The sequence below is a fragment of the Myripristis murdjan genome, chromosome 9 (genome assembly GCF_902150065.1).
Source record: "Myripristis murdjan chromosome 9, fMyrMur1.1, whole genome shotgun sequence".
In the NCBI taxonomy this organism is placed as follows: domain Eukaryota; kingdom Metazoa; phylum Chordata; class Actinopteri; order Holocentriformes; family Holocentridae; genus Myripristis; species Myripristis murdjan.
The window spans coordinates 13,966,425-13,993,313 of NC_043988.1; the positions used below are offsets into that span (position 1 = coordinate 13,966,425).

Below are 26,889 nucleotides of genomic sequence, written 5' to 3' on the forward strand. Positions count from 1 at the left end.
TTGCTATTCACATGTGTAGTTTCCTGAATCCTCCAGTGAGCTGTGAGTGTAAATTAGTCTCTGACAGCAGCTCTCTGGCTGCACCTTAATCTGATTAACTGTAGGATATTTACAGCTCTGAGTTATCAGGGCTCATCTTGTTTTTGTTGCACACACACATACAGAGCGGGAAGGAGAGAGGGAGAGCTTTAAGTCAGTTATTCTGTAATGTTTGTTGACTTTTTTTGGTGTCAGTGTTTAGCTGTTTTGCCTCTGGCTCTCAGTCAAGTTGTGGGAGTGTCCTCTGCTCTCACTGGTGAGGTGGTTACCATGACACAAAGCATGATGGGAAAGGCTCTCCTCATGCAGTATCTTTAGCCAGAGGTGAGGAGCTGCGTCCACACGGCCAGATGCTCAGATGTGTTGTTGCACTGTTGAGATGGACTTTGTTGGTCTGTTGCTGTTAATGCAAAGCCAAGCCTTCCCACAGACTCTCTCTCTCTCTCTCTCTCTCTCTCTCTCTCTCTCTCTCGCCTCCTCCATCCCCATCCTCCTACACCTCATCTGCTGCATCTCTCCCTCTGATCTATATCCCATTCCACCTCTCAACTCACCCACAAACAGCAACACAGCAAAGCCTGTGTTGTTGATTTTTCATCCCTCACCAAGATTACACATTCTGTTCTGTAGATATTTTGGAAAATGTCAAAATATTAGAAATATTGATCGCCTGAACCTTGCAGTTATGTCCTGCAGAGGTGCGTTTTCATAAAGCTGCCCTTGTGCTCACACACTATTTCCATGCCCACTCTGTTATTAGTTTGCCATGCGGATTTCCCACAGCCTGCTGTCAGTCAGCTGAGCCACTGGACCCCTGCTTATTCCCACACTTAATTCTAGCGGGACTCATCCGCGTTTTCCGTTTCCACCTGCCCACAAATCGCTCTCATACATCACCCGCAGACAAGGCGACGCGCTTCGGTGCACAACAACTTCCCAACGTGCCCATAAGGCCAGGTAATAAGCAGGCAGGCAGGGAGATGAATGAAGATTTTTATTTTCCCAGGAATGATAAGTTGTTCCGTTAATAGAATCACACCTACGTGTATGGGCTGTTTGCGGGTAATATTTATGCACATGATGGTGTCATCAGGCTTGATATCGCATCATAATTTTCTGATGTATGTTCACTAGTTCTTAATTATGATTAGAATTACATAGACCTAATTATACATTTATGAATGCCAATCCTACGTCAAATCACCACAATTCATATCCCTCTATTGTCTACATTTTTTCTGACCAGTGCAGAGATGATGCATTTCGTAAACATACAGTGTAGCTGCTCATTTGGATCAGGCAGAAGGAAGAAAAAAGACGAACACAGGGACAAAAAGAGATTTCTGTCGTGCCTTGCGCTCAGCCATGCGTGTGGACCACTGCCTTTTTTTTTTCTTTTTTTTTTTTCTTAAGTTGAGTCATAAGTTGATAAATGCATTTTTTCCCACTGTGGGTGTTGTAGGCACAGAAAGGCCACCGTGGATTTTGCTGACACACTTGCAACCTTCAAAGAAAAGACTTACCCAAGGTGGCCAAATCGTTTTCAAGTCAAGTTCTCTCAAATGATATTAGACCATGAGCCGCATGTAAGATAAGTTACCCCATCTGCTTATGTTTTTATGATTATGATTATTTTATATTAGGCTCCTGCATAAGAGGAGGTGTCCTGGCAACAAGTGGGGGAACAAGGGGAGTGTGAAACCACTGATCAGAATATAATCCTATAATACAATCCCTCATCGTGACAACTGCCTGATGAATGAAATTAAACTATTTCTCAGTTTGCTGGGTACCTCCTGGGATCCTAGTCGAGGAGCCCTGAAGGTCCCTGGGCCCCAGTTTGGGAGTCACTGTCCCAACTCACAATCCACGTCCTTTGGCTTGCGCGCAGTCACACGCAGATTACGCGCACGCACCCGCCTCCTCAGACACGGCTCTCGGTTGGTCCATCCATCGGTCAGTCTTTATCCACCCCGGAGCTGGTGGTATGTGTGTGTGTGAGAGAGAAAGAGAGTGAGAGAGAGACAGACAGACAGAGAGAGAAGAAAAATGAGAGTCTGGACTGGAGTTCTGGAGCTGTTAGGACGACGACAACAGTGATAATGATTCCTGTGAAGAGGACAGCGCGACGACAGAGTCAAACACATGACCGCTACCATTCCCACACTGCCGCATGGTTAGTGCTCGCTGCGCGGACGGCAGAGATCCATAAAAACTTCTAAGGGCAGGAACCGGCAGCTATTTTCAGACGTTGTGAGGATATTTCATGGGTATAAATGGATGCGCTGCCACGGGAAAACCTGAGTTAGATATTTCACCGGGTGTGCGGGACATTGCATGGACCTTGGTGTTGCGTAAAGCGCCCGTGTTGCCAGTTTTGGAGAGTTGGGAAGCGGCGTGCTCCACTTTGAGCAAGATGGATAACTCAAAGAATCAAAGGGTAAGGCTTGTTATTGTGTATCAAACGTTTATTGCTGTAAGATATGGAACGTGTTGCATTTGAGATCAAGTGGAAAATGCCAGCCAGTTTTAAGACACTGTGCCTACCGTGCGCGTCACACTTAATTCTTCGGCGTCAAATCACGTTACATTGGTGATCATACAATGTGTCAATGCGCAGCGGATAAAAGGAAAGCTCCTACCCGGGCAGTTCAGCAAAACATAGCTGTTTACAGGGTTAAGTGTAGCCTGCATGTGCAGTTTACTGAGCCAAACTCCATTAATATTTTGTAGATGAATACAACTCTGCTTTGTTGTAAATACACATTCCCTGGAAGAACATAATCAGCACGTCTTACAAATCGTTAAGGTCTTGTGATAAATTCGGCACATGAATGATCCGAGACGTGGCACTTAAAACTAATACGATGTAAACTTTTATAAGTGGTTAACAGTGCTTTCTAGGGCCCGCCATGGATAAGATGATTCTAAAACTGAATCGCATGCCGAAATGGGAAATGCTGCCTAATGATTTGAAATATGTCATAAGCCATGTCCCAGTAGTCTTCTGTCTATCAAGAAGGAAACGTTTAGTGGGCTACCAGTTGGTGTAATGGAGTGGCTACCAGGCTGGTGTGCTGTCACTTTATATGAAGACTGGCAGGTGTGTCTTTTCAGGGCAAGGACAGACTTGGCATGTGTGGCAAATCCGAATAACGTTAAGTTTCCATGAGTGTCATTTTCCTCTTTCCTCTTTTTTAAACTTTATTTTAAAAAGTGGCATAATTGGACGTGGGTGCCGTGACTAAAAACAGTAGTAGTCTAATGCATTTCTTCCACCTTGGATGTCTCTCTCTTCCTTTCTCTTTCTGTAATTCATGTGTTGTATGGTTGAAGTAAATGGTGGCATAAGTTGTGGGATACTCTCTGTTTCATGTTGAGTGACTGCTGTTACATATTATCACCCATTTTCTCAAAATAGGAACAGTATGACCACTGTGGGGTATTAACTGCAATAATGACTTACATCTCCCAGCCCTCAGTCAGCCCTTCGCCTGTTCGTTGAGGAAATCTTTCCTTAACGCCTTGTGTTGGCAGCACGAGGGCATGGCAGAAAATAGCTGTAGCTTATAACTGAAGTCTGCGGTTTAGAGAAGAAAAGACCTTTCACATGTCAGAATATTTTGCTTGCTAGTTGCTCCCCTTTTCCAGCAGTGACATAATGAAATGTCATGGTGTTCGAAGATGTTGCGGATGCCGGCCAAATGCCACCTAATAGAAGCATCTGTCATACATTGACATTTTTGTTTCAAGAAATAGTTCCCCATCCTTTCCGTATGGCAGAAAGACCCACCAGTCCTTAGACGACTAAAAAATAATGGATAGCTACCAAAAAATGTTTTCTTTACCACTCTTGTCCCATAAAACAGTGGCTAGAGCGCCCGGGTGTGTGTGACGGGCAGTCTTTCTGGTTTCTTAGTTGGACTCTAGGTGCCTGACAGACTGCTGAAACTCTATCCATGCACTGATTAAGGACTGCATCCCTCTGATTGCCTTCACTTGATTCACCTAATGACAGGCAGCATCTTGATGAGAGAGAAAGAGAGAACTAGAGTTTAGTATTTTAGGCTCATGTTGATTTTAAAAGGTCACCTGCATCAGTCACAGATGGAGAGACCCCGACGGATGTGATCTTTCAATTCCCAGAATGCAACCTACGCTTTGTGTAGATGTGTGTGTGTGTGTGTCTGTCCGTGTGTGTATGTGTGTGCATATGCAATAGATGCAAACATTAGTGTACGTGCTGTGTGTTTGTGTGCGTTCAGTCTGTCTCCATTACATGTCGGAACCACAGTCTCTGCACATCAGTAGTGAAAAGGTCACCGTCATGCCAAAACCCCTCAGTGTAAAAGCACAGGGTACAGCTGCATCCACACTGAACAGCCATACTGGTCCTGCTCATCATGTAATGCAATGATGCTGATGCTATTCCTTCCGCAATGTAATGATACCGGTCCTGTTCATTGTTCACTGCAATTCAACTTGTCTTGTAAAGTGCAGATGCACTGGTACTATTCATTGTGCTTTGCAATTACCCCGAGAAAGAAGTCAGCATCCTGTGTCTGTGCTCTGGCCATTGAATCCTGTGCCCCTTGTCTTACAATCAATAACCACTTACTGCAGCGAAACTGTCTGCGGTCACATCTCTCTGTCCTCCTCAGCTTTTCTGTCTCTACCTATCTATCTAAGCGGATATCTCAAGTGTCTTCTGCGTGTATCTGTCTGTCTCTCCTTCCTCTACTTCTTCCCTAGCCTCTGTCCCTCCTCTGCAGTCACATTGTTGCTTTTTTTTTTCGCCCTGCGTACTCCTCTCTCCGCCTGTGCTCTCTGCTGTGTGTCTGCAGTAGAGGTCAGGCTTCAAGACGCACTCTGTTTTCTCTGCTGATATTGTCCCAGGCTTTCTCCCAGGGGGCTGTAGCCGGTGGATGGAACTGGGATAGGTAGGACTTCCTCAGCTTCGGAAATGCAGGAGGGACCGCAAGCCATTATTTTATGTGTTCTGCAGCATGACAGTGGCAATGGGGGCAAATTGGACTGTGTGTGCATGCACGCGTGAGTGTGTGTGTGTGTGTGTGTGTGTGTGTGTTTCCTTGAGCCACATGTCCAAGGAAAAGTGGAATAGTGTGAAAAATGAGCCACTTATACCCCACTGCACTACAATATGGCCTGTCCACCTCCCCAATTATAGATCTTTTAACTGAATCTTATGACTGTAGGCTACACTCTCTCTCTCTCCCTTTCTCGCCCCTGTGTTTTTGTTTTCCTCACATTCTTTTCTCCTACTGGCTCTGGTCCTCCTCTCCCTTTTTCTGCTGTTGACTTCATGACTGAAATGCACACCAAGCAAACACAGTCCAAAAACAACCCTAACATGCCATGACAGAGCTCCCTTAGTAATGTTCTGTCCTATTTTTCCCTCTGCTTTTAGAAGCAAGCACTGGGACGGGCAGTGTGGCAGGTTTTGGGATGGGCTTTGTCCTGAGATGAGTGCCTCAGCTCAAAAGAGAATGAGAGACACAAGTGGGGGCGAAAGGTGGGTAGACGGGGCTGATGAGGAGTGAGGGTGGGCATAGTATTGTACCAACACACACAGTGTAGTGTGTATTTAGAGCGGCCAAGTGATGGCCTGCCTCTGTGATGCTGATGCGGTGGAACAAGACAGGAGGGGTGGATGGACAGAAGAGAGACAGATACAGAGAGCCTGACAATTAGATTGGAGTGATGACCTGACGATGCCGAGGGAGATTGCATAGATTGATGGTCATGCAAAAAAGAGCTCAGGGCCGCCGGCGGATAATCAGACAGGCAGCTAATGCATAGCTGTTGGCAACGGCTCCGAAACACAACCAATCCACCGCTATCTGTCATGTCTGTCTGTGGAAGAGGATGCTAAACTGTCACTCATTTATACAGCGCTGTCTGACAGGCTGTCTGCAACCTGCTACCTGTTGTGTGTGTGTGTGTGTGTGTGTGTGTGTGTGTGTGTGTGTTCTCTGCCACACACTCTGTCCTGCCAAACCATCATTAGATTATGTTTGCTTTGCAGAATTGCTCCTGTGTTTCTGAGTAGAGGCAAACGGCATGAAAGAACTGCGTGTGTGCAATGCGCAGGCACACACACACACACACACACACACACATACACACGCACAGTGCTAATATAATGGATAGTCCTGCCATCTTTCTGGCCCTCTTTCAGCTCCTATAGCCCTTTGATTAAATGCTGGCCATATAGAATCAATAGTAATACCATCACAGGTATAGCTTCACTCACACACACACACACACACACACACACACACACTCCTGCACTATGCACATACTGTACCATCACATGATACCTCAGCTTGGTAAGGTTAGATAGTTGGGACAGAGAGAGGATTGTGTGTGTAGCATGTGTTGTACAGAAGAGGAAAAAGCGCCTCAGGGATTTGCTTAGCGAGAGAGTGTGAATTGGGCGTAGTGCACACTTACTCTCTGACACCCGAGTGTTTTGCTGTTGTTACGGTGTCTCCTCTGTGTTTCTATTGAGGGTCATATCACCTGTTGATGACAAGACTGGATCATAGCTGATATGTATTTTAATTTATTGAAAAAATGCAGCTTGCTTGAGAACAGTATTGTACCTGGCCATATTGCAGTTTCAGTAATATCAAAATTAATTGTTCAGCTGTTATGTAGTCTACGCCTGTCTAAAACACATTAGAGTGAAGCCTGTGTAAATGGCCTAACTGCATGTGTGTGTTGTGTGCATTGTCTTTCTTTCCAGCGTGGACAGAAGCAGCAAAGAGAAAGGGGGTTCACTCTAAATTGGGGTCCATGTAAGACCCAGACTAGCCCTGCCCACGTTCGCCTGCTCATGGTACAGTTAAATGTCAAATGTATCAGCTTGGTTAAGAAAATGTTGAAGTAGTGTGACTGTGTCAGAATGTGTAGCGCTGCTTGGTAGGTGAGTGGCGGAGTAAACATGTTTATGTGTTGAAGTTTAGTTTGTGTATGTAAATGTGATGTTTATAGGATTTTTCCAATCTATTAAAGATATTCTGGAAGGCAGAGATAAGAACCAAGGCACACATACTCACACATACTCACAAACACACACACACACACACACACACACACACACACACACACACACACACACGTGCACATCCAGTGATTAATTAAGTTTGAAATAGCCAGGTTCTTGTCACATGTCAATCTCAGTTTCCCTTACCTCCTTACCTTCCTTCTCCCTCTCATTTTCAGTCTGTGACATGACACACACCTACACACACACACACACACACACACACACACACACGCAGGGTTACTATTGAGCATTAGTAACCAGAGCGGGCTGTAAGTGCTGTAAAGTGGCAAGAGAGGAGAGCCCTAAGCGACAGACAGAGGGAGTGCGAGTGGATCTCAGATTACATGTGTTCCCCCTGACACGAACACGACTGTCATTTATCAAGCCGGTGAAACAAATACACCCATTACTTTTACTTTTACTGCCCTATGATACTAATATGCCTCAGGTCCCAGGCCCTAATTCATGGCCACCATTAATTAGTGGCATACCACCAAAAAAAAAAAAAAAAAAAATCAACAGTGTGCTATCACATTTCATATGCTTGTCCTTTGTCTAGTAAATGCAGTCTAGTGCTGAATCGATCAGTCTATGGACAGAAGATTAATTTCTATTGATTATAGCTTTGATAACCTATTAATCTTTATAGTAATTTATCAAGTAAATATACCAAATGATAGACCTTTTTTTTCATTTAGACATGAAATTGCAGGTAAATACAGGTATTACTATTGATGTTAATTATGGTTCTGTTCCATTTAAATTCAGCAGAGACTTTCTAATTCCATTTTTACCATTTTATAGACAAAACTATTAGTCAGTTAATTGAAAAAATATTGTTGTCGTTAACTGGTCCATTGTGATATTCTGTAAAGTCCTACGATGGATTAACCATTTTGTCCCAGTTGAAATTGTATCACTGGCCATGACAAACATAAAATCGGTGAAAGGTAACTTTTAAAATCACGAAGCTGTCGGAAGTGAACTGTGAAATTAGCAGCTTTTATCATAAAAAGTTCTCCACATTCTTATTCAAGCTCTTTCATCCTATCTCTCGCTTCTTCTCGCCGTGCCTCATTTATCTTTTTTTCCAGACATTTTGCCCAGAGGGCGGAGGGGTCAGGGTCGGTCCAGTGATGTCGAATGTTATTTAAAATCAGCTCAGAGGTCCTGCTACTTCATAAATATTCTGATGAGCCGCTTTCCCCTCAGGCCTCACACTGGTCAATAGCGCTTATGGACACACCCGCAGCTTCATCGTGGGCTTCATCCTGCTTGTCATAATTATATGCATGTGCATGTGTGAGCCTTTTTGTCTTTCTGTCATTAGGATGCATGACAAACTTGCAGCCTTACTCACCCGCCGCCTCTACAGGACACACGTGTGGGCAGCACATGTGGTTATATATACACGTTTGGCTGTAGTGTCTAAATAAGGCAACGGCAATAAGAGCAGCAAGAGAAGTGATGAATAATAGAGACTGATAAAAGCAGCCGCAACTACAGCAGCTTTTGGGGCTCCAATAGAGCTCCCTGAACAGGAGAGAGAGAAAATGAGATGGAAGAGAAACCATGTTTAGGAAAAGATAGGGGGACAGGGTGCCAAGGTCAGTGGAATGAGAGGGGTGTGCGGGAGCAAGTGTGTATCTTCTTTGTATGTATTTCCTATGCATGACATTGAGAGAGAGAGAGAGAGAGAGTACAGCATGTAGCGGAAGTAATGGGGTTATATTTCAGAAATGGCTTCCTTTGAACGCCTGGTTTCAGGACCGAGTAATTTGCTGTTATCTGGGCGCAGGAGAGCTGCCTGCAGGTACCGGAAGGAAGGAAGGAACACATGTGCAGGAATGATGAGAGGAAGCAATGAAAGGTGAGCCAGGTGACTTAGGGGTCATTGTACAATAAATGGACAGGAGAGAGGGAAGTAGAAAGGAAAGAAGAGAGGAGGGGAGAAAAATGGACTGGATATAGATGTAGGTTATCTGGACACTTGGAGGGTGCAACCGATACCTCTTTCTACACTGGTGTGAAATCCCATGTGGGACTGGAGCTCAGGGTAAATGGGATAACCGGGCATGTTGGTCCTGCATTCTGCGACAGTCCCAGGTAATTATCGGCTGTGGCTCTGACAGCGGAGTGGTAAATGGGTCACCTGCCCATTTGCGCATGATACAAGACATGCTCTACATTTAGGCAGGCAGTCCTAACTTTAACATGTAATATGTTTAAGTTAAAGCATCAGAGAAAACTCTGTTGGATAGGAAGGACGTGGCACCAGTTAAGCTGTAAGTGAAATATGGAAACAGGGCTTCTGCTACTGTAAGTGGTCTCACCCACTTCTTTTTAGCTAAAAAAAAAAACTGTGAAACTGTGAAACCCACTTGCTTTGTATAGACGTGGTATAACTTGCTCGTGTTCTACCAGTCAGATAGATAAATATCATTCATTTGTTCATTATCTGGTGGTGATTTGTTTGATTGTAAGGCCATTCCTGAAATATGCAGCCTGGGTCTGAATCGGTGAAGAGTGTGTGCCATGCTTTACACTTAGCTCCACCTCTCTGTGTATTTCTGTAGTCGGAGAAAAGATGGCAGAGGGAAAAGACTGCTGCGCTTAAATGCTAGTTAGGCCGGCTGAGCTAATTAACCCTGATTTCCTCATCCTGCTTCAGACATGGAGGAAAGCCTGGGATTACTGAGACCAGCACTCTTTGTCTCTCTCTCTCTCTTTCTCTCTGTCTCTCTCTCTCCCTCCCTCTCCCTCCCTCTCTCTTTCTCTCTCTCTTTCCCTCTCCCTCCCTCTCTCTGTCTCTCTCTCTCTCTCCCTCCCTCCGTCAGGCTGTTGAAACTGTGAATCGGTCGGCAGGGGGTTTGCATGCATTTATTTGTGAAAGTCAACTAATGAGAGCTTTACAAATGTGTTACAGCGTGCAGCACAGCAAGTGTTAGGATGGGCTTGTGCAAGTGAGATAACCACCCGCCCCCCTCCCCAAAAACAACAGCAACAAAAAAAAAAAAAAACACCCCCTCCATAGAAGAAAAGGAGCTTAATGGTTCACGTCCCAGCAGGGATGCCACTCTCCTCCTGGCAAACTGTGACACTGTGACCTCTGGCTCCCCCGCCCCTTCCCTCCATCTCTTTTAACTGTTTCTCCTCATCCATTTGTCCATATTTTACTGCTCTTTTGACACCCCACTGCTGTACATCTTTCCCCTGCCAACTTGAATATAAACCCATTTTATTGTATAACTGAGGGGTGTCGTGCTAAAATGAGGGCGTCCAATCTTGCAAACTGATCGCTGACATGAAAATAAAATACAATCTTGGATTGTAACATATAAAGGGAAGGTGGACTGAAACAGTTTTACCTATGTTGTGTGATCAGTTTCATTTAACAATTAAAAACAAAATATAGCCTTTACCAGTGAAGCCCCTCTGAATCTCCGTCTTTTTTTAGATTATTTTTTATTTTTTTCAACAGGAAGGGAAGGTTGATGGTAAGCAAAGTAGCTTGCCCCACACTCCCCCCTCTCACCCACCCGCCGCCCCGACATGTTTCCTCGAGGTGTGCGGTGACATGTCAAGAGGCCTGTCAGTTAATCTGACACTTGTCCTCACTTTGAGTTTGTTTACACAATCAAAGGAGGTTTTTTTTTTTTTAGAATGTGTTATATCACATACCCCACCCAGCCCCTGTGGCAGTTCAAAAGTGATAGAACCAACTCATGTTCACAGACTAACACCGCTCTCTTCAGACAGTAATTTGAAGCATTTGAGGGGCAAAAGGTTGTAATGAGATGTCAAAAATTATAACACAGGCTGGATTAAAGTGTCACTTGAGTTCTTTTTTTTTTTTTTTTTTTTTTTTTTGCCTCTTGAGTATCTCGTAATATGATTAAATCCCTCTTTTATTCTCATCTTCCCACTTAGGGACGTGCTACCCGAGTGTTCTCATTGAGAAAGATCACAGCGGGCTTTGATCAGGAGCTTAGAGAGACCTGCCTCGCACCCGTTGCCTTTCTGTGCCCTTCTTTGCTTGCTCTATAAGGGCTGGCGGCTTACTGGAAAAGCTGGCTAATCAGCTAATAAGGCAGCATCAACTTGTATAATAGTCTATGGCTCCGTGCCAACCTGCAGTGCACAGCGCTCTCTGGGCCACTGAAGTTCAGCGATGTAGTGTATTTGTGTGTGGGTGTGTGCTCCTTAATTTATTAATTGCCGTATGCGGCCCGGAGATAGTTCAGCCTGCCAATTACTCTCATTAGACCTTCTCCGTTACCGTTTGATTTCTCTGCATGTCTCCTCTCTGTGTCTTGATCTTCATCAGAAGGTGTTTGGACTGTTCTCTTAACTCAAAGGTTGAGGGCATCGCCACAATACGCCAGAATCAACACACATTACTGGTAAACATTCGGCGTATTACTTATCATCAGCGCGTCTCTCACTAGCTAAAACAGTTTTGTGTGCCGCATTCCTCACCGCCTATTTTTATCAGCGCTTTGCAGCCTGTTTGGATCCAGGAACTTGCAACATATTGAAAGCAGAGCACATAGGCCTAGTACATGTCTGAATCATCTCTGCCTGCGCTCTCCAGTTTGAAATGATTTCCATCCACGTTCATGGAATCTGGACGTCACATAAGTCTGTGCTGAATGCAGCCCAGTTTGTTCCCCTCGGTCCCTCTCAGAGGTGGGTTGGGAGAGGAGCAAGAGGAAGGAGGTGTACTGTTCTTATTAGGGTTTTTGAGCTGCTGTTACTTATAATAAACTCCCTTGCAGGTTGCATGTGTACCTATTTTTTTTTCTGTCCCACACTGTTATTTATGAGTCTGGGTCTGGAACGTGTACGCAGCATTTCATAAATCTGCACTCTGCAGGCCTGTAAGGTGCTCGGAGACCACACACATGCACACCCACGCACACAATAACAACACACACTCTTCCTGATGCTCAAACCTACAGAATGTCTTCACATGATCCTGTGGTTTAATTTTCCAGCCTAGTTTTCGTCCTGCATCCTGCTGTGTTACTATATGATAATGCAGAGCCAGTGCATTAGGCTGAGTGTGCACAGGCGTGTTTGAGCCAACAAGCTTTAGTGGGTCTATAAATTGTGGAGGTGATCGCTACTAGGCAGACTTTAAGGTCTCTCCATTCTCTCACGTAGCTCTAAACAAATGTGTTTTATTGCTTGAAGAGTTTCAGTCTCCTTTAACATAGTATAAAAACAGCGTGTATAAAATGCAGAATACACACACATTGATGCTGGATTCTTGCATGCATGCACCAGATATATTCATTTAACTCCTGCAGACATATCAAACATGCAAAACACATATTGATTTACCACACAAACACACACAAAACGTACACATTCTTTCTGCCTTTAGCAGGCTCTGCTCTCACTCCGCCCCCTGTGCGCTGCGACCCAGCTGCACTCAAACACTCTGCCTTTGTGTGAGAACAGCTGGCTGCAAAGTCATTTGGACACACACATGCACATAAGCACATGTGCGCATACACATCCATACAGTAGATGCACACACAGTTTTGCAGGCGAGCCAAGTTGAAGCGAAACAGTCTGTATTGTTGGCGAATAAGTGAATGCATGAGCCGCTGGAGGAGAGAGAGTTCACGGTGTTCCAGCTATAAGAGCAGAGCATCTTGCCGGTCTAGTGCTGAAACACTATAGCTATCACCTCAGTGGTGACATCAGCAGTTTGGCACCGAGACCGCGGAGCAGACCACAGTTTGCCATAAGAGAGAGCCCTGGAAGTGTGTGTATGTGTGTGTGTTAGTGTGTATTGGCAGTGAGCAGGCCCGGACTGCTCTGCAGCCAGTTTTGCTGTCGTAAACGGCACGCACAAACACTCCACCCCGTTACTGTTTCTCTCTCTCTCTCTCTCTCTCTCTCTCTCACTCTCTCTCACACACACACTTGCTCTGTGTCTCTCTCTCTGCCTCTATGTCACTTGCCTTCCCTCCCTCCCTCCCTCCTCTCCCAACTGACCAGCACCAAACCAGTTCCCTCCCCTCTCTTCTGTTCTGTTGTCCCCTGCTTTCCCAACAGCAGCTGCAATCTGAAACACTAAAGCGACTTTGTGTGGTGAATTGGATCTTTGTGTTTTTGTGGGTTTTTTTCATGTCTTTGATTGGACCGTCTGTCTTTTGTTTGGGTTTTACAGATCTAACTTAGGACTGTGTGTTTTGTATATCTTGGTGCATGTAGACCAGTGCGAATTGTGTGCATGTGTGTGTGCATACATATGAGAGAGAGAGTGGGATATGAGTTGTGTGCTTTCTTCCCTTGTGATCCCAGTGCACCGATTCACCCTCCTCCTTCTTTCATCCTTCAATCATTCACTGTTTCACCTCATACGTCCAGTGCCCCTGCTGCCATTTTTTCTCGTTGTTTAATCCCTCTCTACCGTCATCCACTTAATTTTGTTTTCATTCATTCCTTTTTGGTACCTTAATCTCTCCTTCCATCCCTTGCCACAGCCATACTGGGTGTGGGAGAGGAAGAGGGGAAGAAAGCGAGAGGGAAAGTAGCGGAAGAGGGTGGAGAGGAAGGCGAGGCACATAGTTGTGGCTGGCTAATTGAAAGCCAGCTAACTTTGGTCAGTAAAGTCCCAGTGTCTGGGAGTGGTCAGGAATTCACCAGGACTAGTTTGTGTGTGTGTGTGTGTGTGTGTGTGTGTGTGTGTGTGTGTGTGTGTGTGTGTGTGTGTGTGTGTGTGGGAGAGAGAGTGCACACTTGGGTTTCTGTCTGTCATGACATCTGCCTCTCTGGTTTGTGTGTGAATGTGTGACCATGCCTGTGTGTTTGTGTGTTTGAGCATTCCTCCCCTGTCGCCTTGCCATTGTTCCTCCCTGCCGTTCTCTTTTCATTTCTTTCTCTCTTCTCTCTCTTCTCTCCATATCAGCCCCCTCTCGCTGCCGTTCTGACCAGCTGTTTTAGTTGGCCGGTCAGCCGTGGCCTTGTCAGTAGAGAGGAGAAGTGACCTCAGCGTAAATGGGCTTTATTTACGGTGCCTGCCCAGGCAGCACATATGATAACATTGGATCAATATAGAGGGTGAGGTGGCAGCATGACATCGTAAGTACAGAAGCTGACCTTCAGTCCTTTGAAATCTGGTCTCCGCTCTCCAGAGGTGGACAGAAAATATTCAGACATCACTTTTCCAAACTGACATGATCTCCTGAACAAGCATAAAATGTGGCAAAATATCATATTGTTGGAATTTCTTGATGTGTGAAGGTATTCTGGTGCATTTTTTTTTATTTAGTCCAGTAACAATAATACTGGAAAGTTATTTACAGTTAATACTTCACTCATGGAATTCAAAATATTTAGCGAATGTGCCAGAGCTGAATAATTAATTACAAATATTATAGAAATCGCAAAATGGGAAAGCATAATATCCAAATTGCTGGAGCCATGTTTATTTTATTTTATGTTATTTTATTTTATTTTACCGGTAAAGGTAGAATGTATGATAAAATGACATTATAAATGAAGTATTGCGGTTGCACAGAGATGTCCTGGCCTGCAAATTGTATTTTCCAGACATAAGCAAACATGTTTGGAACCGACAACAGCAAAAACCATACCTTCATTTAAATAGACTTTTCTGATGAAAATAAAAATTAAGATACAAAAATGATCATTCCCTCTAAACTTGTGAATCATATCATAACCACAGTATCTTTCAAAGTAAGAGCAGTATGATTTTTTCCCCCATATCATTCAGCCTTATTGGTTAAGTTATTCACAGTTAATATTTTGCGTGTGTTTTGCTCAGGGATTTTAGTGAGGTGTGGACTTCACTCTCCTGTGTGTCTGTGCTCTGAAGTGGATTGGATTAACATTGATCTGTTTATAAAGCAGACTGTGTAGTGTCTGAAAGCAATGCCCCAGCCTGTTGAATGGAAGAATGTGTGGAAACACACATGCACAAACACACACACACACACACATGCAAACACAGACACGGTAGTAGGTTGTGAGCCTGACCCCATGCTTTAAGTGCAGCCGTCTGGTCTGGTCAGGGATAGAGGTCAGAGGTCAAGGGTCAGTGATCTGAACAGGAAAGCCTACTCATGCAGAACAACACATCGTAAACAAACCATTACACACCATCTGCGGTGGCGTCAAATCCCCAACCAGCCTGTGTGTGTGTGCGTGTATGTGTGTGTGTGAGACACTCAAGTGAGGATCAACGCCTACAGTAGCACACACAGCCAGACGGGACAGAGAGGTGACAGAGGAAGTGACCATCTGGTATCTACTGAGGCATCAAATTACCTGCTGAAAGGTTACAGTGGCATTACGCAGGAGACCGACTTTGTCATACAGTCAGGAGGAGCCGCTCTCATATTACAACATTAGTATTGTACTGATAAGTGTTGTGTGGTCACTTTACACAAATATTGTATTGCTGCTGCAGTGTTTATTTAAACACTTGTCTGGAACTCAGTAAGATGGTTGAGGGATTTGAGGTCATTGGTTTCTGTGGGATTTATGTGTCGCCGTTTTACCAGAGAAATGCCTCTTAAGGTGTTACGTTGCAGATAGAAATGCATGCTAGTTATCTAAATTCAGTTAGAACAGATTATTCACTCCATAGTTGTGTAACTGAATTGCTGAAATTATATAATTATGAAGTTTAGTGTTGTTAGCCTGCAGTGCAATATTACGGACACACACTCTTGTCTCTGTTTCGTCCTCAGTTTGTCCCCTTTCGAGAGAGACTCCATCTCTCCCAATTATTTTCACGCGGGTTCATTTCCACCGCCGTACGCTTCATTACCCCGGGAGCAGATCTTCCCCTGTAGCACCCGCTACCTCTCACTTTCCTCGAGCATTCCTCTGTCTCCCCATTTTCCCCACTACTTCTTTCTCTCTTTCGCCTGTCACCCTTTTTTCCGCCTCTTCCCCTTGTCATTCCTGTCTTCCTCTTGACTCTGCTCCCCACTCTCCCCTCTCGAACTCTCTTCCTTCTCGCTTGTCTTCCTCACCGTCTCTCTCTCTCTCTCTGCCCCCTCATCGCCTCCTCTCCTGTCTGTCTCTTGACATCCTACTCCTCCTCCCCCCCCTTGCAATTCCCTCACTGTCTTTTATTGTAGTCGTTTTCTTTCTCCACTCTCCCTCTCTCCTGAACTGTCTAACCCTGCCTCTTCTTTGCCTTTTCTCCTTGTCATCACCATACCTTTCTTTTTCCTCCTTCCCCCTGCTGCGTTCTCTTTTCCTCTAGCCCTCTCTTGTCCCCCTTTGACAACACCACCCTTCCTTTATTGTGGCTGCCTGATATTCAGCCTGCAGTGCCTCCATGTCACCCATCCAGCTCTCCTTCATCCTCTCCCCGCCACCCTGCTTGGCACCCTCCCTGCTGCCGCTGTCACTGGCAGCCTCTCTGGCATTGCCCACTGGTCTAGCACCTGCCGTTTTGAGGACGCCGTGCAAGGGAATCGCTGTGTGTGTGTGTGTGTTTGTAAGAGTGACTGTGTGTGTGGGAGGGGGTTACTTTGATGTGTGCCTCTGTGCGCATGTGTGGAAGAGATAAAGAAAGCGAGCGAGCATATCATCCACTCATGGCGTTTTGTCCCGCCTGTTGTTGCACGATGTGCGCGGGCCCGTGTTGTTTGGTGCAAGTGTGTTCATCTCTGTCATCCACGTCTGCGTGTGTTTATGTCAGAGTGTTTGCTCGGTAAACCCGACACTGGCGAGGCAGCGTGTGGATTAGAGTTAGTGATCTAGGCTGCTCGGCCTCTATTCTGAGATCCCCAGAAGGAGAAGCCTGATAATTTGATTGCTATAAATACAGGACCTCCTCCTAGCAGGTCACTCTCAGACCCACAGCATGCTACTGTACTGTGGTGACAGCTCCTGTACATTTAAAGTGTGTGAATATGTGTGTGTGTGTGTGTGTGTGTGTGTGTGTGTGTGTTTTCCTTAACAGTTGGCCCGACAGCCCCAGGCTCAGTGGTGCATGGAGCTTGTTTTGTGGTGCCACCAAAGACAAGGACATTTGGACGCAGTCTCTCTCTCTCTCTCTCTCTCTCTCTCTCTCTCTCGCTCTCGCTCTATCCGGCCAACTTTTACCTTTTTTCTGTCTCTTTTCTTCACTGTTACCTGTCTACAGGTTATCTGTCCTGCCAGGGAAAAGCCTTCACTATTGAAGAATAGGATCGGCATTTTTCAACCCAGGTTGACTTAAAAATCTTGATACCCATCATTTGTGACCATATGTGACGGCAGACTCACCACTCCTTCTATCTTCTTGCGAGCTTTCAGTACAGTCCAATAGGGTGCTTGACCTCAGCCTCAAAAACCAGCACAAGTGTCCTCTTTGAAAATGGGAAACAGCACAGTCAAATATGTTTTGAAATTGTCCGGCCCCCCCAGAATGGTTGCAAATTGTGTTTGTGGACAAATTTCAAAGAGAACATTTATAATGGTTCAAGAGGCCCATTGCCCTGCTGTTGGACTGTGTTGAAGGCTAGCAAGACGCTGCAGCAGAATACTAATTTTCTCTCACTTCCCGCTCTCACTAAATTAGAAACATACAGAGCCTGTCCTTTCACTTTGTGTGTTTTACCAGCACTGGCATAGGTTTTGTTTTTATTTTGCGTGGATGCTGCAAATTCAATCGTTGTACCCCGTAGTGTGTGCCTCGTAACGCTGATTCAGGAATTTGACTTTGTTTCCATTTCCTGCAATTCTGTGTGTGTGCCTAAAATGATATGACTATTTTTTGAAATATCAACATAAATGCGATTGTGTCTTTATTTCTGTTGTTTTCCCTTCTCCCTAGACACTAATCTAGGATGAATGCAAAGCACACACGCGTACTCCGACTCTTAAAAACAAACACTTGACCTAGAAATCCAATTTGCCGTTTGTGCACCACAGACAGTTTACTGCTACCTGCCTTTCTGCTTTCTTTCAGAGTCAACAGCAAGGCCGATTAAGGCGTTTATTCAATGTCAGACGTACTCGTCTGCCTGCATTTTCCACAATGTAGGCCAGGCTTCACACACACAAGACTCTTGTGTGATCATTATCGTCATCAGTGTAAATACACTTCATCATTGCTTGTCTCCTAATTATTCTTTCTGGTAGTATTTTATGAGCAAGAATCTGGCAGCAAAGACTTTGGTCCCCTTTAATGTCATATGCTGTTATTGTTGAACGAGATAGTGTTAATGCACGTCAGACTGCTGGCAAGCCAAACAGTCAGCTTTCAAACAGTGCTCTGATGCACTGCGACAGAGCTTTATCCTGTTTGGCTTGGTTTGGAGACAGTGTATTTGAATTTTGTCTGATTTACAGTTGTTGGTGTAGCTTTCCCCACCATGCAGAGCCAGTGTGGTTACACTCCCTGCTCTGTTATTCAAGAACCAGGCTTGTTTTGCCAGTAAAGCGCTGAGATGAGAAATACATGAAACGTCATTTGAAGCGCACCGTGCCCGTGCCATAGTCTGTGTCCAAATGTGGTCCGCTGTGTCCGCGCCGCATTCGTTCCTCTCCCGCTGTGCCATTGTCGAACAGCGCGGGCCTGACGGTAAGGGAGAGACAGGTAGAAAAGAGGAGAGAGAGAGGAGTGTAAAGAAGAAATAAAAGCCAGTTGAGGACAGTGAAGTGGAACGGATGAGAGAAGGTGGAAGGGAGGGGTGGGAGGGCAGTGAAAGTATAAAAGCTTAAATCAAAAGAATGAAAAATGCATGAGAATGAGACAGAGAGAGGATAAATGAGAATCATCAGAGTGGAAGAGGGGGAGCAGTATTTATCAGGTGGAGACAGAGCAGTGGAAAGAAAGGCCAAGGCAGCATTGAAGATTAGAGTGTGCATTTGTGGAAACAGGATGGGTTTGCTAATTTTGTGCTGGAGGGGAAAACTTTTAGTTTGCTTTCACATACACTTAGGCATTGGGGTGCATCCCTCGCACAGTTTCATACACAAAGTGAACTTTGTGTTTCTTAAGATTTTATTGCGCCCACCAGTGTTCCCTTGCTTCCAGAGGTTGTTGCTGTGTGAATGCATAATTCAAAGGTACTGCAGCTCGCAAAAGAGAGGCAGCACTCAAGACCAGCACAGGTTTGCCTTTGCTTTGTCTTTCACTTTTGGATCTCTTTGAGCATTAGTTCTCTCTCTCTCTCTCTCTCTCTCTCTCTCTCTCTCTCTCTCTCTCTCTCCCCTGTTTAAGTCCAGTATTTCTCCTCTGCTGACAGGGGAAGCTGAAGTTGGGTTTAGGGATTGGTTTGAACTTATCTATCTACAAGAGGAGCTAGTCAACCAGTTTGGGGCTCAGGGCTTTAACTGAGTGTAGTTTGCGTGTGTGTGTGTGTGTGTGTGTGTGTGTGTGTGTGTGTGCGCGCGCACATTCATGGCGATGATGCATTTACTTGCAAATGTACAGGGTCTTTCTGCCAAAGGAAGGTTCTCTTTGCCCTTCAGATTCAATTAAGTAATATTTTATTTTTTCCTCGAAGAATGCTGCTGCTGCTGCTGTGTGTGTGTGTGTGTGTGTGTGTGTGTGTATCTGGAGTCATTTGGACTACAGATGTCCAGTGTTTGACAGCTTCATTCCTTATTCTTTCACTTGAGCTGTGCTGTTCTCACTGTTTTGGTGTGTGTGTGTGTGTGTGTGTGTGTGTGTGTGTGGCGATTGTGTTGAAGGTGGGGTACTAAATGATTCAGCATCTTCATGTCTGCTCAGTCGGGGGGAGGGCAGAGGGCATAAAGGCCATATTTTTCTCTTTTGCCTGAATACTGCATGTGCCCACACACACATAGACACACACACATACATACACATACTGATGCTTTCAAGGACACACCCCACCATGTATTCACAAGAGGCCTGTAATCTACAGCAGACTTCACAAATTCTCTCATTCACACACCCTTTCTCTGTCAACCAGTAAAACACACACACACACACACACACACACACTGTCTTGAAAGATTAAGCTCTTACTCCCACTTTTCTTTTGATAATCTCTCAGCTCTTCTCCTTTGTGTCGTTATCTGTTAATGATGCTTTTTATCTCCAAAACCCTTCTCCTTTCACCCCTCACCTATCTGTCTTCCTTTTATTGCCAAATACTCTGTGTCCTTATCTGTCACTAAAGGGCCATCTCCTCCCTCTCCTCCTCCCCTGTCCCCTTGCAGGACAGCGACATCCAGAAGAAGATCGACCATGAGATCCGGATGCGTGATGGGGCCTGCAAGCTGCTGGCCGCCTGCTCGCAGAGAGACCAGGCCCTGGAGGCGGCCAAGAGCCTGCAGACCTGCAGCACCCGCATCATGGCCTACATGTCCGAGCTGCAGAGGATGAAGGAGGCTCAGGTCATGCAGAGGGTGGCGCGAAGGTCCTCGGACGCCGGGCCGATGGACGACAGGCTGCCGTGCAAAGGGAAAGTTGCCATCTCGGGTGAGCGCCGGCTCGTCTGAATGTCTGTCTGTGTGTTTGTTGGGGAGGAAAAGTGCCAAAAGAGAGGCAGTGGGAAGACGGAGGCGGAGTAAGAAACTGGGAACTGACCAGTGGCGAGATAAGGAAATGAAACGAGAGAATCTGCAGAGTAGAACAGGAGGAAGCGTATTTGTGAAAAGAAGACGGGAGGGAAAGCATGCAGAGAGTATTGGAGATTATGGTGTGTAATTTGCAGAGAGAGGATGCACTCTGGTGAGCAAGAAGACTGGCCAGCAGAGAAAGAGGGAAGTAAATAGAGAGAGAGAGAGAGAGAGAGAGAGAGAGTAGTTGTATTTTAATGCAGAGTCACTCTATCAGGCGCAGACTGGTACGTAGCTTCCTCCCTCTCCATTATAGGACGTTTCATTCTCTCATTATTGACTGGCTGTGACCATGGCGACCTGCAGATGCTGCCCGTCACACTGTGAGAGAGGGCAGTCAGATGAATGATGACGGAGCCACTCTATTTGTCTCACAGGCACACCGCTGAGAGACAAGCTACACCAGGGAGCAACAGGGTTGAAAGGCAAAGGAGAGATTTCTTTCCCAGGATGTTTTTTTTTTTTTTTGTTGTGTTTTGTTTTGTTTTTTAGAATGTGGTGAGAAAGTGAAGCAGGAAAACACAGGGTCACTGCTGTTGTCTGGCACCCAGCTAGAAAACAGGGTACACACATGCACAGTTGGTGATTATGGCAGAACGAGCAGACGGTGACATCGTGTAAATATCATTTTTAGTTTAACCCTCTCTCACATGTCTTCACAGACCTTCGTATCCCTCTCATGTGGAAAGACACAGAATACTTCAAGAACAAAGGAGGTGAGGAGCCACTTTGTTCACTGCGTGTGTGTGTGTGAGTGTGAAAAAATTCATTGATGGGCTATGAATGATTTATGTTTGCAGAATTTATTAATGATTCATCTGAGGGAATTGGTATGTTGCTTGCGTACAAGTGTGAAATGAGTAATTCAGAGATGTTGAATTAGCGTAGAAGCTCTGTGAAATCATTTGGATGAGTGTGGTATTCCACATAAATATTACATATCGAAAACTGTGCTGACCCAAGACTCCCACTGAAGTGTACTGGCTATAAATGATGTCATTTTTATGCACAGCCTCCACAGCATTGATCAGTGGAATCCGCTGCAGCTTCCCAGAGATCTTTGCATTTACAGGAACTGGTTAGGGATGGGAAAGCCTCCTGGCAGAACAACCTGCCCCACTGCTCAGTCCTGTTGGCTGCTCCCCTTGGCTTTGAGAAGGCAGCAGGCACTGAACTGGCTTGTTATTAGCAGGGCAGAGCGCGCCGTAAAAGAAAAAAACAAGTGAAATCTGTTCTACAGTAAAGAAACTCCTCTTGGTTTTAGTCTTGGGGAAACCGCTGCATTTTTTTCCCCTTCTTCATACCAAACAGAGCTCTGTTCAAACCTATCCCTGTGTTGTTTTTGGCCTTGACACTTTTCTGCACAGCACCAATTCAGATACGGCTGGTGTTTGTGATTTTAAGTGTGTACACTAATAATACTAGAGCGGTGTGCAGTCATTATAAAGGTCTCTGTGCTCCCGCTCTCCCTTGACAACTTGAACTGAATTAATCTGTATGACCTGTGCATATAAATGAACTCAGGAGACAGGTAGAAGACTCTTAACAAAGCTTAATGAGGCTGTTAGTCAAGGTCATTAAGCTCACTGAGACATAAACTGAGCCCAAGAGGCACGGAGGAGTGGAGCATGTTCCTCCCTCACTTGTCCAATCATATTTTAAGCCGAGTGAAATTGAACTCGCACAGGGAATAATGTGTTTGCAACCTCTGAATATTAAGAGTCAAGGTGAGCGCGGAGGTAGGCATGAACCGCCTTTCTCAGCCGAGTCAGTCGAAACCTTGAATTTTGATGAGAAGTGCCAAAATGATCACCGTAGTTTGGTTGCACTGTTGAAAAAAAAAAAAAAAAGATGGAATTACAGCTTTTATACAATTCATATATATCTCCGTCAATGTTGTCTTCATGGTATGTCACAGATGTTAGCCACAAGTGGTGTAACTCACCATGGGTGTAACTTTTTGCTCGGTCAGTAGCGCTGTTTCATTGTAGGGATACTGGATATGAAAGTTAAACCACTGAGTATATGAGATATTGAGCGTAAAAGCGGAGAGCAAAGTTGGCCTGATGGTGGCGCAGTAGTGAAACAATCAGATTTATAGTCAAAATGCCAGACCCCAGAGTCAAAATCCTTCGTTCCCAGAGCCTTCATCCAAAACAGGCCAACAGAGGAGCCGAAATTGTACATAGTGGACAGACTGAGCCCAATTCATGGTCCATTCACAGCTATCCGAGCTTTACAGCATTCAACAGAAAGACTGGGCTGCATCTTTAACCAGTTGGCTTTCCTGACACTAACCATAGCAAAAGTCCATGTCAAACAGCTGGAAGAGCTGACCTTGGCTCCCGCTCTCATTACTTGTATACCGTCACATGTGATATAAACCTTCTGGCCAATGGTTCAGACATTCTTGCCCTTGTTAAAACAGTCTTGAAGAAAGCAGGTGGTAGTGTTATGGAGCTGACAATGAGTTCCCAAGTGGTGTAATCGAGCGAAAGCTGTTCAGATGTCTTTCACATGTGGTGTTTCACAGATAGACTTTTTTTTTTCTGCTGCCACACTTAATTTGGGCTTTTTTCTACCCCGTTATCCTCCACCTGTTTTTCTCAGAGCTGCATCGGTGTGCGGTGTTCTGCCTGCTGCAGCTGGGAGGAGAGATCTTTGACACAGACATGGTGATGGTGGACCGGACGCTTACCGATATCTGCTTTGACAACACCATAGTATTGTAGGTATTCACGTTGTGCTATGAGCAAACAGTCCCCCTGTCTGTAATTGTGAAATACATGTTATTATCGTTGGTCAAAATTAAAACACTGAGTAAATGTAAACGAAAAGCAAGTTCTTCTTCTGTTATATTGTGGCTTGTCAGCTACCACAGAAAACACATGGCCGTGCCTGACCCTGATATTACCATTCATATATGTATCCATTTGCAGTAATGAAGCCAGTCCGGGCTTTGAGCTGCGTGTTGAGCTGTACAGCTGCTGCTCAGAGGATGACTACTCAGCAGGGAGCACACCCAGGAAGCTAGCCAGCAAGCTGAGCTCCTCTCTGGGTCGATCAGCAGGGAAAAAGCTACGGGCCGCCATGGAGCCCGGAGCATGTAGTCCAGTCAGCAATGGAGGAGGGGCTCCACTGCTGCTGCCTGTCCCCTCTGTACCGTAAGTGGGCTTTTTAATATTTGCTAGTTAGCATTTTGTACCCAGTAGTTTTCTGTGGAAGGAATTGGGGCTGGGTGATATGGAAAAAAAATAAAATATCCCTGTATCTTTGACCAAATACCCCAGCATCAGTATTGTGTTGCAATGTGGTTTTTGGGTCACAATCTCAGTTTCAGTTTGGTTTGTTTTGTACATTAGGGAGAAAAATAAACCTCCCATTTCCAGCGTTACACTTTGGAAAAAGAACTTATTTTTTCATTCAGAGATTTGGAATAACAATATGAAATCAACAAATTCTCCTAAAGGCGAAAGTCTGCTTAGACTATTTGAAACAAACATAGGAAATACTTTCAGTATATTCATTAATTCATCAGCTAAGTGTGTGGTTAGATGGCTCTCATAAAGTGGATGTGTTTGTAACACTGCACTTTGTAGGGTGTATTGTGTATTGAGTTTGTTTTTTTACAGTTTGGTTTTACACCCCTGTTGTAGAGCTACAACAGCATCCTAATTATTCATGAATGTTATCATTGTTTGTGAATATAAATATGCAAACTCTGAAAGACACACACATGCAGAGATCAAAGCAGCGTCCCGCTCTTCTTCTGTGTGTGTTGACAGGGGTCCTAAGTACCACCTCTTAGCCCACACTACCCTGTCGCTGTCCCACGTCCAGGACAGCTTCCGCACACACGACCTCACCATCTCAGGCAACGGTGAGTGGCAGCCGCCATCAGTCTGTCTCACACCATTTTTCTCCTTTCTCTGCCAAATCAGCCATCTGTCTCTTTTTTTTGTCCTCTTCTCCCTCATCACTTTCGTTCTTCTCTCTGCATTATAATAACTTCCCTTATCCCTGCCTACCTCCTCTCTCCTTCTCCTTTCTTCCTCTGTCCTCCCTTGTTCTCTGACAGACAGCCATTGTCAAGGTCACTGTGGTAAAGGCTGTTCTAGTGAGGTGACTGCTGTGTAAAAGCTGTAATGATGCAGGCTAACAAGGGCCCAGACGCTCAGACAGACAGGCCCCCAGTGTTTTATTCATTGGCCCTTCAGCCTGCAGTAAAGTTTCATAGCCACACTTCACAGGGCTCTGTTGAGCTGTTGGTCTTTTACACCCCAATTCTGTGTGGTTTCTCATGTTGAGGGGACAGATTAATGTGGGGGGCTGAAGTGTGTATGAGTGTACGTTGTGCATAAATGATCAAAATGAAAACAAGATAATAAAATGAAACAGAAAAAAAGGAAAATTAAGGTGCGGTGTTGTAAATTAGCAATGTAGTCAACTCTCTCTCTCTCTCTAGCTATGTTTACATGGACACAAATAATCGGAATAAAGGCCAAATCAGGTTAAAAATGCTTCATGTAAACACGTCAATCGGAAGATTGTGATCCGATACGGTCCATTCGGAAAGAAATTTCATTCTGAAAGAGAGAGGTGGTTTATGCCGATCATTATTCCAAACGGCGTCCATGTACACATCCATTCGGATCCTGTCCTCCTGGTTGGGGTAAAATTATCTCCACTGTGCATGTGTGTTACGTCAGCGTGATGCGTTTCCGCCTTTGCGGCAGCCGGTCGTTTTTCAGCAAGTAGCAAACGGTCCAAAAGGTCCATATTAAAAAAAAAAACCTACATAAACAGACACTGTGCCAGAGGGGAGGAAAATAAAATGTGAGAGGCACAAAGAGTGAACGAGCTGAGGACGTGCAGACAACGCGGCGTTTGTTTACAACACAGGCGGAAGTACAGCTTCTTCTTCTACTACTATTTCCAGAAAATTAGACGACTCCGCGCATGCCCAAATAATGTGTACATGTAAACAGTGGATTTGGAATTTCCGATCAACCAAGGTTTAGATCGGATTGGAGAAATTTTGCGCATGTAAACATAGGTTGTGTCTTTCTTTTCTTCCTACAGAGGAGTGTTCGTACTGGCTTCCTCTTTATGGCAGTGTGTGTTGTCGCCTTGCTGCTCAGCCTCACTGTATGACCCAACAGATGATGAGCGGATGCTTGAAAGTCAAGGTATGTCAGCAGGCATGTGGCAGTCAAAGAACTCTCAGAACTGCAATACATTTTTTCGCATTTTGTCCAGATTCATTTCATTACTTTTCTTCCCCTAACTGCAGTCTTGCCATTTCTCTTTGTCTCTGTATCTTGCTCTGTCTGTCTTGTTTTCCACTCACATCAGTTGATCTGTTTCTCTGCCTCACAGCAGTTAGGCGGTGACCCTCAGAGCTGGACAAAAGTGTACGCCGTTCTGAAAGGAACAAACCTTTTCTGTTACCACCGGCAAGAAGACGTGGAGGTGAACGTCGAGCCGGCCTTCACCATCGCCATCAACAAGGTCAGAGAGGGAAACTCATGAACTCAGATGAAATACTGGAGTGGAGTGCAGAAGTTGATACTGGGAGTTTGTATTACAGTTTGTTGAACTTGATCCAGTGCTCTTACAGCATTAATACAGGAGTGTGTTTTGGGTAATGCCTGGGGCAGCAGTAGCCTAGATGGTAAAGAAGTGGACCTGTGGATGGCTGCCAGTTAGAATCTGGGCCACTTGGGAGACTCAGGGCAGGAAGGGTGAATAAAAATAAGATTCTATCACAGTAACTAGTATCAAGCTGCCTGTGAGCAAGGCACTTGACCCTCAGTTGCTCCAGTAGAATTGTTCAGTAGCCAATTCAGAGCCCGTCTGGGAGCTGTTCTGAATGATCAGAACAGCTCCCAGGTGTATCTGTGTGAATGTGAAACAGGCTATTGTTGAAAAAGAGCACGCAAGCTCAGTCAGTCTTCCTTGGATAAAAAGAATATACAAGATGAAGCATGCACATCCAATTCTGCACAGGTGCAAGACCCGAAGACAAAGTATCATGGAATGAAATACTGCCTGCACAGTGGTTTTTGCTCCCGTCCATTAATTCTGTCTTAGTAATAAAGAATTAATGGACGGTAACACATAACAGTGCACAGGCCCTATTTCGTTTCATTAAAAACCAGATTTGAAAGCTATATGCATGGACTGTATCTGGCCATCAC

General features: G+C 45.1%; 1 protein-coding gene across 8 annotated transcripts in view; it reads left to right on the plus strand.

The window, feature by feature from the left end:
• The window catches only part of rtkna (rhotekin a), a 66,213-nt gene that overhangs the window by 33,157 nt on the left and 6,167 nt on the right, over nucleotides 1–26,889 (plus strand). For 3 of the 8 annotated variants that reach the window (XM_030059956.1, XM_030059961.1, XM_030059958.1), the window contains exons 2-8: nucleotides 20,288–20,549; nucleotides 21,352–21,405; nucleotides 23,300–23,417; nucleotides 23,629–23,853; nucleotides 24,475–24,569; nucleotides 25,772–25,878; nucleotides 26,069–26,200. In XM_030059956.1, the coding sequence (XP_029915816.1) occupies nucleotides 20,288–20,549; nucleotides 21,352–21,405; nucleotides 23,300–23,417; nucleotides 23,629–23,853; nucleotides 24,475–24,569; nucleotides 25,772–25,878; nucleotides 26,069–26,200 (993 nt within the window). Of the gene's footprint in view, nucleotides 1–2,012; nucleotides 2,480–20,287; nucleotides 20,550–21,351; nucleotides 21,406–23,299; nucleotides 23,422–23,628; nucleotides 23,854–24,474; nucleotides 24,570–25,771; nucleotides 25,879–26,068; nucleotides 26,201–26,889 lie in introns of those variants that run through there. The other 5 variants (XM_030059959.1, XM_030059953.1, XM_030059954.1 and 2 more) reach the window with 5 other exon arrangements.